The sequence below is a fragment of the Lepisosteus platostomus genome, chromosome 11, assembly GCF_059453375.1.
Source record: "Lepisosteus platostomus isolate fLepPlt1 chromosome 11, fLepPlt1.hap1, whole genome shotgun sequence".
NCBI lineage: Eukaryota > Metazoa > Chordata > Actinopteri > Semionotiformes > Lepisosteidae > Lepisosteus > Lepisosteus platostomus.
The window spans coordinates 6071299-6088978 of NC_142621.1; the positions used below are offsets into that span (position 1 = coordinate 6071299).

Here is a 17680-nt window from a genome sequence, read left to right on the forward strand (position 1 = left end):
TAAACCCACATAAAACACTTCTCACCACATGGGCCAGGTAAGAGTTTATGCTGATATATACAGTGAGTGCACCTGAAAACCTGGAGCAGTAGAATATCTTTAGGAAAATCTGCACCTTTTAACTGCTCATACAGCTACTTGTCAATTTGACAAGGAATCACATAATTCAGTAAATCAAAATTTGTGAAGTATGGCATCCTTCTTTTACCACCTTAATAAATCCTAATGTTCACGTTAATATCTCATGGACAGATAAAATGCCAGACCACAAAATTAAAGAGTTGCTTAATATCAGGTCAGCTACTGTATATGAAGCTGTTTAGCCCCAAAGAGCAATGCATTTCATTTATTTTCATCCACAGGCAAATTGCTCCTGCAAAGTCTCTCCAGCGCTGATGTCATAAGCCTCTAAGACATCTGGTGTCTGCAAGCCCCATCATAATAATTCATAACAGCCAATGACTTTCGCTGCATCAATAGAGGTGGATGTATTATAGGAATCAGCAGTCTACTCCAATTCACTGCCTGGCTTTCTGCTCTACTGGACATCATTCTGTCACTAGAGGGATCAGGGAAATTCTCCCCCATTTAAGGGAAGGTCTCTTCTGTTTGAGGCAGGCTTTTAGCTGCACTGAATTATTGACTCATTAGACAGGAAGCTTCTCTTTCCCCCTGTTTCCTCTGATTAAAGCCTTCCAGTAAGCTCTATTCAATAAGTCAGAAGCTATAATAAATAGCATCTCTCTAAATTAAAAAAAACAACTTAAGAATGGCTTTCAGCGTTTTCGACACTGCTGTAAATGACACCAAAACCCAACCTCCTCATTAAGACTTTTTTATCAAAAGGAAGACATTTTTAAGTATGTCGCCGAATTACAATCCCATATATTCCTCCAGTCCAGCAGCCTAGATGAGTAAAATCAGCATACCAGGAATACTGAGTATTTGATAACCTTTCACTAACATAATGTTAACCTTTGGCTATTAATTTAGTCCGTCTTGATAGGAATCATGGAAACATATTTTAAGGTCATTTGTCTTGACAGAACCAATCAGTCTTGTGACGTCATGATTCAGTATTTCTAAATAAGTAGTTATTTACAGTATAAAAGAGTTAAAGAACATTGCTGGGGATCAGCAACTCCTAACATTGCGTGGAAATAATAAAATTAGGTGAAAGACTATCAATGAAATTTCCAAAGAGTTTTCAAGGCAGCAGAAATGCTGTTCTGTAAACATGAAGCAAATAAATCCAGAATAATTCTTTTCTTACTCACGTCCAGGGACTGGACTGCAATACAGAGCCTTAGTAAAAAATCTGTTTGAATTTGAATATTCAAATGCTACTAACAAAAAAAGACAAAAACACACAATATCAGTATAGTCAGACATCCAACTTGGTTTATGCAACAACTCAACATATTTCTGTCTGATAACAGAACTACTGTATCCCAACAGTGGTTGGAGTTAACCGGCCAAACAGATTTAAAGGAGAGTAATTTGATAGTCTATATCTATGAAAATTATCTACAAAACAATGTGGGCATCAAAACTAAGTTGCAAACATGAACAACTTGAACAACTACAAATCTGTTGTACCAAGTTTGAATTCAACTGGTGCAGCGTTCATAAAAACAAATTTAAAGGGTTGTCAAGTATGTGGATCGGCCACCTCGTTTGGCACAGGGCCCCAGTTTTTTGTCACATATGTTCTGATTTATTTGTCCCACTACACTGACCTATTATGAAAACGCTCAGCTGTCCAGCCTTTGAGCAGTCATAAGAGGGAATAAAAAAAAAACTAAGCTTCCACTACTTGGAAGCCTAAAAAGCAATTTGGTACCACAAGCGTATCTTGTTTTTTCACACTTCGCTGGCCAGACATCTCAGCAGGGGGGGGGATACTTTCCATGAGATTCAGGGGACAGGCTAGTCTCCGAACAACTATGTGCAAAGCTTCGTGGGAGGTCATTTCCAGTCTCCAAAATCGATCCACCAGTACCTGTGTTTTCCAGTTATACGCTGTTCCATAAAATCCCTTTAAACGTGTAGTACTTGTTCTAAATTAGAACTCAAGTGCTTTTTTTTCCTCAACACAAAAATGATTTAAGACATTTTGGAACCATTATTTTGTTAAATAATTATAAAGTTTCCTATGTTTTGAAGGTCACTTGAAAACTTGTGGTGTTTAGTTTGGTAATAACTATTTTGTTTACAGGAAAAGGTCTATTCATGGGCATCCTAGTATTAAATAAAGTGTGAAGTTCAACTGCATGTGAACCCTGAACACTACAGTACAGTGACTTTAATGGAAGACTGTTTAAAAGGTTTACTGTTAATTCCAAAACTTTAATGCCAATGAGAAACACAGTATGACCTTTTTCTGTTATTGCTTTCATCACATTATTAGAACAAATCATATTTAAAAAGGCATGAAAACATTTTACATTATGTTAGAAGTCTATAACAAATAGAGGATGAGTAAATTCCATGGTTCTCAGAAAAATGGTTGCTCCTTCCACAAAGGCAGAAAATCAAGCTTATCTAGTTGTATGCTCTATAGCACAGAACTCCATGGTGACTATATTCCAGAGAAACACGAAGCTGTCAAAATACACAATCATGATCAGTTTCAACTTACAATACTTTACTGAAGCATATGGTGCTTGACAAAACAATGTTTTGCTTTATTATTTTTAATGTTATTTTTTTACTTAGCAAAACTGGACCTTCTGAAACACAAACTATGTTTTGTTTTTTATACTGCTTTTGGCTTGAGCACAATGGAACTCAAACACAACTAACCACAGGCGTCAAGACTGAGCGTCTGAGGGTGAAAGATACAGAAAGGTCACTTATTCTGACAATTCAGTAGTAAAACTGATACTGTGCCATGTATCAGAAGTACAAAGACACATTACATCTTAATGATTAGATCTGTAACAAGACCCCACACATGCAGCTTATAACAAAGCAACGGGCAACATAAGACAGGAAACCACAGCAGTGCATACAATCACAGCCTACGTAAGACAAGAGGCTACTACTGAATATCATTTACTACTGAATATCAATCCGGGGGCAAGTAGACTAATTCATTAGAAAATGAAATAACCATAATAATAATGTTCAAAGGAGAAGAAGAAACTTAGATTCTAGATCTGAAAATGACAATTTGAGCCCATGAAGGCTCGGGCATGACCTTAATTACCGAACCAGCTGTTTCACCTTTTTTAGGTCACTGTTGTTTGCCAATTAAAAAGCACCTGCATATAAAAGCTGGAGCACTCAAGAATTGGAGTTCCGCTTTCCTGTCATTAAAGAGGTTGTAAATCATTCTCTCTTTGGCATGGAATAGCCAGGCATTAAATTCACAACCCATTTTAACTGTGAAGTGAAAGCATGAATAGAAAAACGTAAAACTGTTCTAAAATAACTATGGTTCTGAAAACGGGTACAAACTGGTGGTTTGGACTGGAAAGTTCAGAACTCTGTTTCCTTAGCAATAGTCTTCCATTAGAGGCAAGACTATTATTAATTTTTCATGTTATTTAGGATACGATTTAAGCTTTAACGTAACGTTGCTAATATACATTTTGCATAGACAATATTAAAAGCTTCCTGACACTAACAGGCTCTCAGACAGTAACTAAATCCTCTCTGAGAGACGCTAACTTTGAGCCGATACATAATGCTTGACAGGCCCATGAGGAAATCGGAGTTTTGAAGCTTAACTGAAAAAGCCATATACTCTTAGTAGGCTATAAAGAGAAAGGATAAATAAATTCTGAAAAACAATATTTTGGATTAAGCATGAAGCAGAATTATGGGTCAAATGAAAAGAAGATTAAGAAACACAAACAATCATATCCTTAGTCTAGCTTGTGTGTTTAAAGCTTATGACATCCACCTGAATTGATTTTTTGCAGAGGTTATACACAGTAGCATGAATCAGAATTTTACTTTAAAAATATGTTCCAGGAAGAAATACAGGAGGTACAACAAGTTCTAATAAGGAAATGAAGTGCGTGCTTAACATTCATCACCCATTATCAGGAAGCCATTTAGTTCTGGTAAGGATCTCAGCAAAACAAAGCATCTTCTGGAAGGACTGTGCCCTGAATGGGATGTTAGTCTATCAAAGGACACACACACAATGCAGAAGCACCAATTAACCAACCCAGCATGTTTAACCCATGAGAAAACCTAGGAAGAACATGGAAATTAGTGCGAGCCAGCAGCACTAATCACAATAACACCCTGCTGCACATAATTAACATTCTTCCAAACAACTTTCACCCTTAGAAGTTTCAACTGTTTACAAGGTGATCTGTGCAGCTTTATCTGATGCAATGTTACTACCTGGTGAAAACTTGCTAGGGATAACCAGTGCCATTACACAAACCTCCAGAAGTCATGCTTCATTTAGTGAACTAGCAGGTGACACCATAAATACAGTTATAGCAAGCTGTAAGACCACAGCATAACTCTACGAAGAAGTGAAAAAGACAAAAAAACTGAAGCTGAATAAATGTAAGAAAAATAGCTCAGGAAGACCATGAGTCAACCCAAATGTGTGAGGTGTGTGATGTTCTCTTCCTGTCTAACAGTGTTAGAATTAAACTCTTCAATGTCTTCAGTATTATTAAAAAAAAAAACTAACTTTTGTCAGCAACTACTTACATTACACAATGTCAAAGTGTAGTAGGTTACACAACAGGTCTACATACACTCTCAAACGATTGCTTTGCAATGAAAGTTCTGTAGCAATGTTAGCTGTACAGTTGTAGATTTCAAAGCAATTTACAATACATGAGTAAACATCGAGGTACTCTGAACTAAACTAACATATAAAAGACACACTGATGCACAGCTTTGCCTTAGAATAATAATTAATGTCATACAGCACTGTGGCTGGTTGCCTTTCTTTTCCTCATTAAGAGAAAATGCCTTAGTGAGCTGTTCTGTTCTCTGTTACTCAGCAAGATTCCACATCTCACAGCAAATTCACTTCTGAAGGGCTATATATCAGCCGTCCGGAAACTCAGGATGATGTTTCTCCTATATTTATGAAGAATGGGCTACTGAATCGGTTCTAACAGTTTTAAATGCAAAAAAAAAGATTAAGCAAAATGCAAGAAGTTATTTAACAAAAAATGACAGAGAGCACTGTATTATAATAGTAGAGTGTACACCATAAGAAAATGCTAATGTAAATTTAAGTATCACAAATCTGTCACTACTTGCATGATTTACAGTTCTTTTTCCAAAATGAAAGGAACTGGAGGAATTTAAGTCCTTAAACTTAAAGGCAATCATCGATTCTAGACAAGGCTGGTGACTTTCATTGTCCCGCAAGAAATGGAAGGCCTAGTTTTTCATTTCTCTGAGCTATGTGACACCTCACACTTCTAATTCTCCACATCCTGTTGGTCCTCTGTAGCAAAGTCCTCAGCATATCCTCTGCAGCCCGAAGGGCAGACAGCACCTTTGCGTGTTGTGAATGCAAATTATTTATAGTCGCAGGAGGAGAAAACTCCTTAACATTTTAACACCGGTCATGCAGGAGGTGTGCAAAATCTTAATGTTTGGCATAAGGCTGACCAACCAGAAACTGCAATCATATCCAAGTTTATGGTTATACGTTGAACAATCTGAAATTTGAAACACCGTTGGCCCTTAAATAACATGAATCATCACAGTTTTCTCCTCCTTTCATAGCCTATTGTGTATGTTCTATATCATTTCCGGATGATTTTCCTATATAGATCATCATCTTGGTTACCTGTTGCAATACACACTGCTTTTGAAAGCTTATCTCAAAGATGAGGGGGAACAAAATGCTGACATACAGCAGCAATGCACTATTTTAGCAATGTACAAAAATCCAAGGTTAAATGCTCATTTATCTCCTCTGTGCACTTCCTAGCAATAGATGAAAAATGCAGAATAAGTCAGACTGAGTGCTGCAAATCCCTGATTTGAATTTGTGGCATGACGTCTCAAATAGCTGAATGCCACTCCTTTATTTGTACACATCTCTTTTCATTTCTTCTGCCTTTGGGTTTCAGGATGTTGAGGCACTGAATGGCAAAGCAAGATTTGGACTGATTACGTCATTCTCTCTGTTTGCCAACCACAGAGGGAAAGATTGTCTATACAGTACATCCAAACATGTCGCTTAATGGCACATAATAGGTCTCTAATAAGCCTGCAGACAGGCAGGGAGTACAATCTGTAGTCTTTGTGTATTTATTCCGATTTTAAAAAACACACAGCTGCCTCTGCCTCACACAGCACATAACTGCAATGGAAACAGTTTTTGATTTTCTCCTTGAATACAGTGTTTGTTTGCAAAACCCGAGGTAAAAATTATGGTGCAGGGGAAACATTCGAGTTCTAGAGAAACAGAAGTGTAAACAAGTGCACAGCTTTCCAAGAAACTACCCCCAAGTGAAAACATTGGTTCATTCTACCTCAAAAACCTGCAACTCACAAAAAACTTGAAGACTGCCAATCTGACACCTCCAGCAATACAAATGCAATAGTGCAGCTCCTGATAACCAACCAGATTTGGTCTATTTGTACTGGCAGCTTCAAAACCTAGATATTACTCCTTTTTGGTAGCACATTCTATTACGTTTTTGCACATTTTGCAATTATGCTGAAATCTACTAAAGACTAAGAAAGGTAAATACAGTATTTCCCCTCAATATTTCAACATCCAATAAGTATTTTGTTATCTGTGTTTTGGCTTTTTTTTTAATCCAACTAAACTGATCTCTTGAATAATTTGTGATTAACAACATCATTTATACTCCTTACACACCTGCAAAAATCTGTTTACATTTTTCTTCTGTCAGCTTTTTATTGGCAAGCAATAAAGCTGTTTGTGTCAAACTGTTTAAATATTTTAAAAGTCCTGTTTTAAGGCAGTAGAACTAATGAACCTTAAATAAAACCAATTTGTTGACGAAAATACAATAAAATGTGGTCAACAACACCTGCAATGTCTGAAAGTGAAAATAGCTTTCTTGAATTTATTGGAATCTTTAACATGATTACTACTTTGTAATGCCTGAATGATCACAGCACAAGATATGCTGAACATTACAAGTGACCATACAAAGAACCTAACAGCAAAAGAGCGAACTTGTATAACAGAGAATACTGATTGCTTTCTATGGAAGACCAATACAACTAATTTATCTCTATATCTTTCAGCTTCAATGGCTGCTCAGTGTGATCAGTCTCTGCTGTTTATTTTTCAGCTCAAGAATTTAATCTAAACCCTGCCTTCCTTCACCGGGTGTATAACTTATTGATTTACATCTGCCCGTAATGACATGCCCAGACCTGCATCACCTAAAGGACTAAGAGTAAGAAAAAAACTCTTCAACATAAAGGCTTATATTTTAACTTTTTTATTACACAATGTAATAACATGAAGTACAACCAACACACTCTAGTACTTGATACTGAATTGGAAAAAAAAGTATTCTTACAATGCATATCTTAAAAAGTAACAATGTGACTTTTTTTCATCAGCTTATTATTTTAAGAAAATGTTAAATCACCAGATATTTGTCATTAGTATTGAACACCTTGAAATAAATAATTACTAACCCAGTATAGCTATAACAGTTCATACACATCGAAGAGATAATAACATAAGGGCCATCTAAGATGGTCAGGCGGGTAAGCTGCCTCACCATGCGTAGACTGCAAAGGAACAAGTAATAGGTTTATTCCATGCTGAAAAGAGAAGAAAGAGAACACAACGTTTCAGCCGTGGAACCTTCTTCAGGTGTGAGCTGAAGGCTGAAGAAGGACCCACGGTCAAAACGTTGTGTTTTCTTTCTTTTCTTTTAAGCATGGAATAAACCTATTACTTGTTCCTTTGTATCTAAGATGTTGACAACACAACTACATAGTGTACAGTACAAGTAGGGAGGTGCTTCAGCATGCGTAGGCTGCAAAGGAACAAGTAAAGGTTTATTCCATGTTGAAAAGAGAAGAAAAGAAACAACGGCTGAAACGTTGTGTTTCTTTTCTTCTCTTGTTCTCTGTTTACATATGGTACAGTATGTCACTTGCATGCAATAATCCAATACCATTCGGGCAGTTTCTTTCCCAGATGCCAGCAGAATGAAGGCAGATCTTCCCCTTTACTCCCAGAAAACTTTCATGCATAGTTGGCTAGAGGTACAGCCTGGAACTGAACTGGCAGAACCTGGCTTGTAAGACTGATATTTCAGAATCTTTTACCAGACAGGGCTCTTGTGACTTGCTGTGCTTCTGATTTTATCCATGTGCTGCTTGTTCTGTAAGTCATGTTATCAATATCGTTCTCATTAACTATTTACCTTAGTAATAATCAGATGACAGATGTTGTTCCTTTAATTACCTCCCTCTGGTGTCTACCAATTTCTCTACATTTAAACCAATATAGATTAGCCTCCCTTTTCTCAAATGTTTGCAACCTTTGAAGAAATAACAAAAACATAAAACAGGATCTCAAATTTTATCCTACATTTTTGGCTTAATAGCTTTCCGTAATGCATTACTGCACGTTTTGTGGTATCAGCTTTATAGGTATGTGCTTTTCATTTAATATACAAAAATCAGGAAGGTATCAATAGCCTAACATACAATGCTGCACTACATAACATACAACGTAGCAAAAGGAAATACATAACACAGAATGTTCAACCAAACCGAAAATATGAATTAAAATAGGAAAATTCTCATCTTCCACAAAATAATTTATTGTTAAATATTGTTATTAGATCAAAAACATACCTTTCGCAGGTCATCCAGCCCATACTCCACTGCTGATGTCAGCACCTCAAAGGCCTAAAAGAAACCAGTGAAAACAGTAAGATTAGTAAAATACTCCTGTAATCGTCTGTTTCAAGCTGTTCTTCCATTTGCCCGCTGTTAGGTTCATTTTAAGAAAATATAACATGATTAGGTTTTATCAACATTCATTTTATGTTTTAATCAATAAACATTTTTCATGTAAACTCAACAGAGAAGAGACCCCTCGACAGCTACACAGTTCTACATAAAGTTTAGTTTCAATGTTATTTTTGACTTGCCGATTTGCTAATAAACTCTATATGCTCCCAAAATAAAAAAAATGAAAATAATTTTTAACTTCCCTTAAAAAATTAAACAAATTCTATTTGATTAGCTAACATCATATGTATGAATCTCACGCAACACTGCATAATCTTTAAAGGTTTAATTTCATTGCAACAGTGTATTTATTTTGACAACAGGTTAAAACAAACCATACTAAAGAGGCTATTTACATTTGTTAGAGATAATGCTTACTAAAGTGTCTTGCTATAAAATATGCCTTGCTTGTGTAAGTAAGAGTTTGCAAATCCTGCACAGATACTGAACTACAGTTAGTATTATGTGCACATTTTCATAAACATTCTGTCAGACACAAGTATTCTAGGGAAGGCAGAAAGAAATCATAAGATCGGTATATAAAGCAAATTACCATTATAACATGGTATTTTAATTTCAAATTTCTAAAGTATCTTATTATAATCCTCATCGTTACAGGTTTAGGTTTTCTTTTTCTTAAACTAATAACTCCTTTAATGCCTTTAATATTCTCCTTGTTATGCTGACAGATGTAAAATGAAACAGACGAAACCCCAGCAGATGGGCTTTGATAATCACCTGCAGCCTGTCCAGATGGGCATTTATTTATTCTACAGAGTGCTCCATTAAGACAGCCAAACTGACTTCAAGTATTTATAAGCGAATTTGTGATAACAGCAAGAAACTGCAGGCTTTCTAATTTAAGTGACCTTCTTGATTGTGTAAAGATTAAATGACGCAGAAAACAGAATATTATTTGTATATAATATAATATGTACACCTGAAAAAGGCTCTACAGCTGAAACTTTGTGCTTTCTTTCTTCTCTTTTCAGCATGGAATAAACCTATTACTTGTTCCTTTGCAGCCTACGCATGCTGACGCAGCTACCCACCTGAACTACCCACATGATATTAAATTGCCCATTAATACTGTAAGAGGAAACACTGTACACACTATGTACGCTTCAACTAATGTAAGACATTTTTGGTTATGTAGCCTTAAAACAAAACATTAAATGCACCTTCCCAACTACAAACAGGAATCTTTTTCTCAACAAGGTGGTGTGGTCCAGTTGCTTAAGGCACACCATTCTTCTGCGAATTTTGTAAGCAATATTGTTGCTTAAAATCTTTTCTTTGAACGTATCATCTGCAGTAAAGTATAGCTAAAGCCTTCGTCACACTACATGACTCAACAGGACGTCTAGTCGGGGAGCATGTCAGATTTAACAACTGCAGTTGCCGAATCTCGCTGCCTTTTCTGTCCTAGAGGGTGTCAAATTTTTAAGACTAGGAATCGCAGGGGGTGACTAATTACATGATTCCCTCACGACTTTTCATCACGGTTCCAAATCTCGCTTTGCGCCGCCAAAGTACCGCGAGGTCGCTTCATTTTGGCAGCCAATCAACATGGAGCACACCGGAATAAGAGGAGGAGCACCGCACAAAACAACAAACACGAAACATCGAACAGACATCTGCGCTGGCTCCAAAGTTCGACGAGCCGCTCCTCCATTTGCACAGTCCAAAACACTTGCTTTCCTACTTTCCTTGCAGCCTCACTGTATGTGCTGTACTTCCGGCTGAGCGCTCATTGGCTGTTGAGTGTCGCAGACACACGAGCCCGCCCCTACGACGAGTCACAGAGAGTCGAAGGGGCTATTAAGAGCTGACTAATAGCCCCTTCGACTCTCTGTGACTCGTCGTAGGGGCTATTAAGAGCGCTATGACCGAGTCACTGGGGGTGTCACACTACACAACTGACGGTAATGGAGGGGGGGGTTGGGGGGCACTGCAACTCTCTACAGCGAGATTTTCTTACGATCATTTTAATGAAGGCTAAAACTGAAAATCCCAGCAAAAGTCGTGTAGTGTGACGCCGGCTTAAATCCCATTAGATTTCTCTTCTTGACTTTGAAAGTACCCCATTAATGTTACACATAAATAATTTCCAACTCACTGCCTTTTTTATCAAGTTTGGAATATAACAAAGACATTACAAAAAATAAAGTATGTTATACCTGGAAATAAGCAACACTTCTTTACTCCTTCTAGAGTAACCATAGAAACAACATTATGTCTTTTTTTTTTAAAGTGTATAATGAATAAAAGGCAACTTTCCTACTGTAGAGTCAGGTGAAAGGAGTCAGAGGTCAGGCTTTTTATTTAAATACCATTCCTGCACCTAACTGTGAAATTAAAGTGAGGGAATTCCACACAAAGATTTAACCATTACTCACAATGTGATTGTTTAAGGTAACACAGTTAGTGTAGAGAAACTCAATCACAGCTAGGAAAACCTCAGGCTGCGCTTCAGAGAGAACAATGGGAGTCTCCAGCAGTTCCGTGTGGCGACCAGTCTGAAGCTGCTGACTGAACATACCATGAAAAACTTCACAACGACAGGCGAGGATACAGCGGTGAGCAAACACCTCCTGTTGCTCCTTGCCCACCACAAACTTCACATCACTGTTAAAACAAACATAAGAATGGGGGGCAAAAAAAAAACAGAATTAAAGGATACAGCCAAAATGGTTGCTTCAAGTTAGAATCAATTAAGAAATTATAATACCAGGTCACAAAAATAACAATCCTGTAGGTTTTTGATGAAACTGATGTTCAGTGTTTGCTTAAAATATACAACAATGGGTGTGTGATCTCTGCTGCACCATTTGCAACAACCTCTCTGCTATTAAGAGCTAGAAAATGTAGCCTAATCACGTAACCAAAACTGAACTCATTTGCAAACAGCAGCAAAAAAAACAGATCAAAGTACTAACCCTAACTTCTCTGTATGTCTGAAAGAAAAATCACCCATGTTCCATGGAACAAGGTTGTGGGTAATCATCAGGATACACCACTTGCTAAATGTAAAACACACATAGTTTTCAAAGTAACAAGTGTTGAACTGGAAGATGGGTCCTGCTGTTGTACAGTATATGAGTTTTTTTCACACTCGATACTTCACTGTCTTAAAAATGAACAAATAACACAACGTGCTTTTTTGAACAGATATTCACAGAGCTGTACCTGAACGTACAAATCGTTATGTTGTTTTGTGATTTTTCCAAACATTTGTGTTTTTTTGTGAGGCAGTACACAAATGTTTTCTTATTTACCCCATGACTGAATGTTAAGGAAGTCTGATAAGCACATAATGATAATCAAAGTCAGCAGGAAATTACATTTCTCTTCTATGCCTGTACCATAACATAATCACTGCATTAACCCACAATTTAACAACTATGAACCATTTTTTTTAAATCTCAGAAACGTTTTTCTCTACAATTTCGTGCATTATTACTGCAGAGTAATTCCTGTCCGACAGTAGCCGATCTACAGTAAAAAAAAGAAAAAAGAACAAATGTAAAGTAAAACGAGAAAAGCCGTTTATACCTGATCCCTGATATATTCGACACTAGTACAGAGCATAGGATTAAACATTCGAGGAAACTGCAAAAAAACGTTTGGTTTTACACAAGAACAGTGGGTCATTTTCAAAGGTTTTTCTCGATCACTCCCTAAATTAGGATATACATACTGGCTTCAAAAATCCTATATCTAAGCATAGGTGACTGCATATCACGCACGAAGGACAGTGGAAGTTTCTACCCTGATTCTTATTTATAACCATCTCAAAAATGTTCTAAACGTTGCCCCTCCGCACACAGGCCCAGTCACAGCCGTGGCTCCGCGAAGTTTCCTGCAGCTCTTTACCAGGACTGCCTCACCTGAACTCGGGGTTGTTGACGAGCCTCCGGAGTGCGGCGGTGAACACAGCAGTGTTTCCATTTTTACAAACAGGGAGAAGCGGGGAGTGAATATAAGCCATGCTAGGGAAGAAAGGGGAATGGTGAGGAGCAAATTAGTGTTAGCTTTCGAAAAAGTTAATACGGAGCTGGATAAAAAAACAAAGGGCGAGAAGCATTGCATTGCTGGGCATCGCCGTCACAGAACAGACGTACAGTTAGTACACCAGTAGAGGAGAGGAATCTGAAATTCTAGGCTAAATGTTTAACTGTTCATCCAAAATTATTAACTGTCTTCGCGAAAAAAAAATAATTCTGAATGCATAGACGAAGAATGTGTTTGACATGCACTACAAGAACAACCAATTATTATTCAAAAGATGCTGCACTCTGCTCTGATCATTTATGTGCAGTGGGAGGTCTTTATGAACATATTCTTGTTTGGGGGGGGGGCGATATGTGGAAATTAAGAGAAATTCAGTCTTTTAGCCACAAAATCAGACAATGATGACCTTTTTTTTTTTAATCACCGACTAATCGTACAATATGTAAATATACATCACAAATGGGAGATGATATTTGTTAAATTTCACCTTTTTTCAAATAGTTGAGAATTAAAACATGCTGAGCAAATTTGCCACTCATAGACAATTACATAATTTCCAAAACCACAAAAAGGGTAATTTAAAAAAAAACAACAACAACATGTGTAACTGAGTAATAGATTTTATTCTTATTTTTTACTGGATGTCCTAATAATAAATCAAACCAAATTGAACTGAAGTGTCTGGGAAAACTGGCCCCACTTTATTCCATGAATGTGTACATTGAAATTCCTAAGAATATGGTTAATCCTAGGACGCCCCATGACGAAAATGGAACGGTATCCTCTACTTCAGGAATAAAATTTCAGTTTGAAGCCATGGCGACGAAGTGCAAGAGGTGGCAGAAAGCCGAGCATTACAATCCTTTCAAATGAATTATTGCACCAGGGCTTCGGTTTCAAGCTGTTGCTGTGTTTGCTGACTTGTCCTCCTCCTTTAGCTAATAATTTACCAAGACATGCAGAATAATTAAACCCGTACAGTTTTAAGAGATTGGATCAGTTTGGACTGGTAACACGTCCAGCAAGTGTCCAGAACTCTTTTGGGGACTATCGGTTTCTAGAGGATTGTAATAGAAACAGAGGCTATAACTGAGGTAGTACCTTTTTGTTTAATTTCTAATTAAGGTAGGTTAAATTTGACTTTTTGTTTAATTTAATAGATTATTATACTAATATTTTCCTTATTTTTAAATTTCCTAATCATTCTGAAACATTTCGTACTGATGGCCATTATTAGGTCTCTCCCTTGAATTTGGCCATATAAATTTCCAAGCTTTACACAGAAGTTTGGCATCTCCAAGAAGGTAGTAAGATATATCCTTCTCTTATATACAATGATATTTAAGTTTCAGAGGCATGAGAATTACAGAACTGGTTAAAAGTAAAGAGGGTGACAGGCTTTAATTCAGTAACGCAAACATTTTAATTTTCAAAACATTTTGTCTCAATTTTGCGAGATGTAGGCCACTTCCAAAGAACCGTTTCTTCTTAGCTGCAAACACTACAAAGCATTCAGAGGAAATTTGCATATTTTCACAGTGCAGCAGACAGCACATGAAATGTCAGGATGAACTTACCAACGACCCAGTTACAAGAACTTGTCATGTTTTTTTTAAGGCAAGACGTTCTTAGTTTTAATTCCATTTACTTTTATCCTTTTTCGCCATTGTTTTACAATTTCACTGAAATCATGTGACACTTTCAGTTGCATTTTGGCTGACAAAAAATCCAGAGACAGTAAGTCCAGAGACATACACGATTTTTTGTTGCATTTTGCAAATGATTCAGAAAGTGAAATGTCCAGGTCCACAAACTTGAGATGTTCCCCTAGAGGCTGGCAAATGTATGTGAACACATGGAAACCTTAAACAGTTCCAATCTTCTAAGGTTTCAAGTTGTTCTAAAAGTTTACAGTCGTCTTAATCAAGTCTACAGCAACCGAAGAGTTGATACTTGATGAGAGATAAGCGTTTGGCTCTCTTGGAGATTAAGGGAATCTCCCTTCTGCTGCTGCAAAGTTTTGCTACCTGGTACCCTCTATAACATTATTTTTTTTACAAGAAGGGATTGACTTAATGTTTTCTTCTTCTAAAAAGTGTTGTTTGCTGGCTTTCATCTGCCTACTCACTTACCTGGTATTAACAACTAACAGGGAAATTAGGGAAGATTTTTAAAGCACATTTACATATAATTACTGTATTACTTGTAAAGAATAATAGTCTGAACGAAAGATGAGTTCTGAAAAAGGTATCACTTTCTGATTTCTGTTTGTTTTATCATTAAATGGTAGGTCATGCAGTGAGTGGTACAGCGCTCACTGCTGCTGGCTCACAGCCGAATTTGTTTGTGGACTTGGGATGACTTCAGTTTGTTTCCCCGTGTTTATATAGGATTTCACAAGGTGTCAGTCCTGTGAAGAACTGAAGAATTATCCATAGTCCAGTCCCGCCTTGAACCTCCAGGATAGGCATTGCTACCAGCAAGAACATCCTCACTGATGACAGATGGATGTTATACATTTTGTAATGTTAAGAGAAGATACAAATATTACCTTTTGGGGATCTATTACTCAAATGTCATGTACAGAAGACAAGCCCAGGGAAAGTTAAAAGGCCTACATGTAAATCTTTGGAAAAGAAACCTTTGGTGTTCTTATGGATTGTATGGAGATTAACAGGAAAATTTTGGTATAACTGCATAAATGAATCGTTTTAGAGATTGGTTTGCAGTGGATAATGCACGCATAAGGCAGCTATCAGGCATTTGTGACACAAAGGATTAAAAGAAAAGATGAAAGGTTGGAAAGAGATTTCATCAATTGAATTAAGAGAAAAATGTCTTAAAAATTACACTTCTTACATTTTTTGTAGTTTGTAAATACGATCGGTGATGATTTAATAGCGGATAGGCCTGAAAACATTACTTGTAGCCCCTTCCAAACATTTTCATTGTTTTCTTCCGTTCTAGGTCAGATCTGGTCGCTATGACAACAAGGCAGCTCCCCCTGTCAAAGGAGACCCTAGCGAAGTTTGACCAGGGGCTGGCTGCGGACCCGGGAGGGCTCTTAAGGAGACGAGCCGGCTCTCTGTCAACCAGGCGCAGTTCTCAGTCCGGCGATCTCCACCACTCGAAGCCCCTTTTGTTACTCGGCAATGGGGAAGCCAGCCGACCGGCGGCTCTCTCGCGCCGCAGCTCGGTCCTTAGTAACTTCAATTCCCCATTCGCCCGAAAGGAGTCCTTTTCCATGGGAAAACGCCTCTCCTTGGGGCCTTGGATGCACTGCGGCCGGGTCAGTTTTTCTGGACTGCCCTTATACCAGCCAGTGCGGGAGATCCAGTTGGAAAACACATACAAAACCCAACCAGACGAGGGCTGTTGCTTCAATGGTCACAAGGTACAGCAGCTTCTGGAAACAACCCTCGACAGTTACCTCGGTGAAGCCAGCTATAACCCTACCACCTGCGGCCTCCTGACGCAGAACCTCTCCGACCTCATCCACAGCAAGGCAAAGGACATCAATCCTCCCCGCTACAAACTGGTCTGTCTGGTCATACTTGGGCAGTGCAATGACCAGGGTCTGCGGGTTGCCAGCCGCTGCTTGTGGGACACAGAGACTGACAACTTTGCTGTTGCCACTTTCCAAAACACCTCTCTTTTTGCTGTGGCTGTAGTGTACGGGTTGTACTGCGAGTGAGAATTGTGAAATCAATTTACATCCACAAAAGCTCAGATGGGGGAAATGCAGATCAAATATGTCAGATAAAATGTTAGGTAATTAGGATGGCTGGATATTAGTATTGATTTGCCTCTAGATTAATTGGGGTACAGATAAAAATTCCTTTATCCACTGAGCTACAAAACATCACATTTACAGCCCCCTTAGTAGATACAGCAGTGATCAGAAATGATCCGGAAGTTGTAATGCAAAAAATAGGCTATATTTGGCATAAGACGCACTTGTGCATCCATTCCATTAGTTTGTCTTGAAGGGAAATTTGCAAGCATTTATTTGAAGTGAAATATGCAAAAGTGTAAAGTGATTAAATCCCCTTTTCACAAATGAATTCTCGGGTTTTATTTTTAATACCGTAACATTTCAGTGTCCTGTACCTCACTTTCTGGCCAATACTTAAGGCTAGAGATACTAACTGCAGACAAAAAAAAAAAAAGACAAAATGTCATATCTCAGACTCCTAAAAGATGTTATCGATTTACTCAAGGTTTACAAGCTTTACTAATCTGATGAAATCGGATGAAGCAGGAAACTAGCCATTTACTGTAAATCAGGTGCACTTGGGACTTGCTAAAATTAGATTAGTTTTTTAGACTAGTAATCTGAATAGGTTTCCGTTTCGTTTCATTTGGAAAGGGTCACTTTGTCTACTATTGCATTTTTTATTTAATATACAGTTATCTACCTACGGTGTCCTATAATCAACAAATGAAACCTTATTCTAATTACCTAGGGGTAAGAAGAATTTCTTCATTTTTCCTTTGAGAGGCTTATAAAAAACTGCATCTTTTAGGAAAAAAAGGTAAGATATAGAAGCTCCATAAAACCATAAACACTGTATATTATTTTGGTCACTTAAGACTTATTCTATTATATACTTAATGCAATGGAGTGCATGATTTAAATTATATTTAATAAAATTCATGTGAATAAAGTACTTTTAACTAAAGCCAGCTGACTGAGCACAAAACC

General features: G+C 37.5%; 2 protein-coding genes across 4 annotated transcripts in view; one reads left to right on the plus strand and one right to left on the minus strand.

The window, feature by feature from the left end:
• Positions 1-13288, minus strand: part of LOC148651874 (BTB/POZ domain-containing protein 19-like) — a 46187-nt gene extending 32899 nt beyond the window's left edge. Inside the window, exons 1-3 of one of the 2 annotated variants that reach the window (XM_088598122.1) lie at positions 12852-13288; positions 11361-11589; positions 8803-8856 (exon numbers count right to left, since the gene is read on the minus strand). In XM_088598122.1, the coding sequence (XP_088454248.1) occupies positions 8803-8856; positions 11361-11589; positions 12852-12952 (384 nt within the window). In that variant the 5' untranslated portion in view covers positions 12953-13288. The remainder of the gene's footprint in view (positions 1-8802; positions 8857-11360; positions 11590-12851) is intronic. The other variant, XM_088598121.1, reaches the window with a different exon arrangement.
• Positions 13289-13573: 285 nt separating this feature from the next.
• Positions 13574-17657, plus strand: dynlt4 (dynein light chain Tctex-type 4). Of its 2 annotated transcripts, none has more exons than XM_088598124.1 (2): positions 13574-14069; positions 15943-17657. In XM_088598124.1, the coding sequence occupies exon 2, from the start codon at positions 15959-15961 to the stop codon at positions 16667-16669; it is 711 nt and encodes a 236-aa protein (XP_088454250.1). In that variant the 5' UTR covers positions 13574-14069; positions 15943-15958; the 3' UTR covers positions 16670-17657. The 2 variants fall into 2 exon arrangements, with proteins under 2 accessions (XP_088454250.1, XP_088454249.1); XM_088598123.1 differs by having other exon boundaries at positions 13576-14100.
• The last annotated feature ends 23 nt before the right edge of the window (positions 17658-17680 follow it).

Coding starts and splice junctions, on each gene's coding strand:
- dynlt4 (XM_088598124.1), top strand. CDS start 15,959: ATGACAACAAGGCAGCTCCCCCTGTCAAAGGAGACCCTAGCGAAGTTT.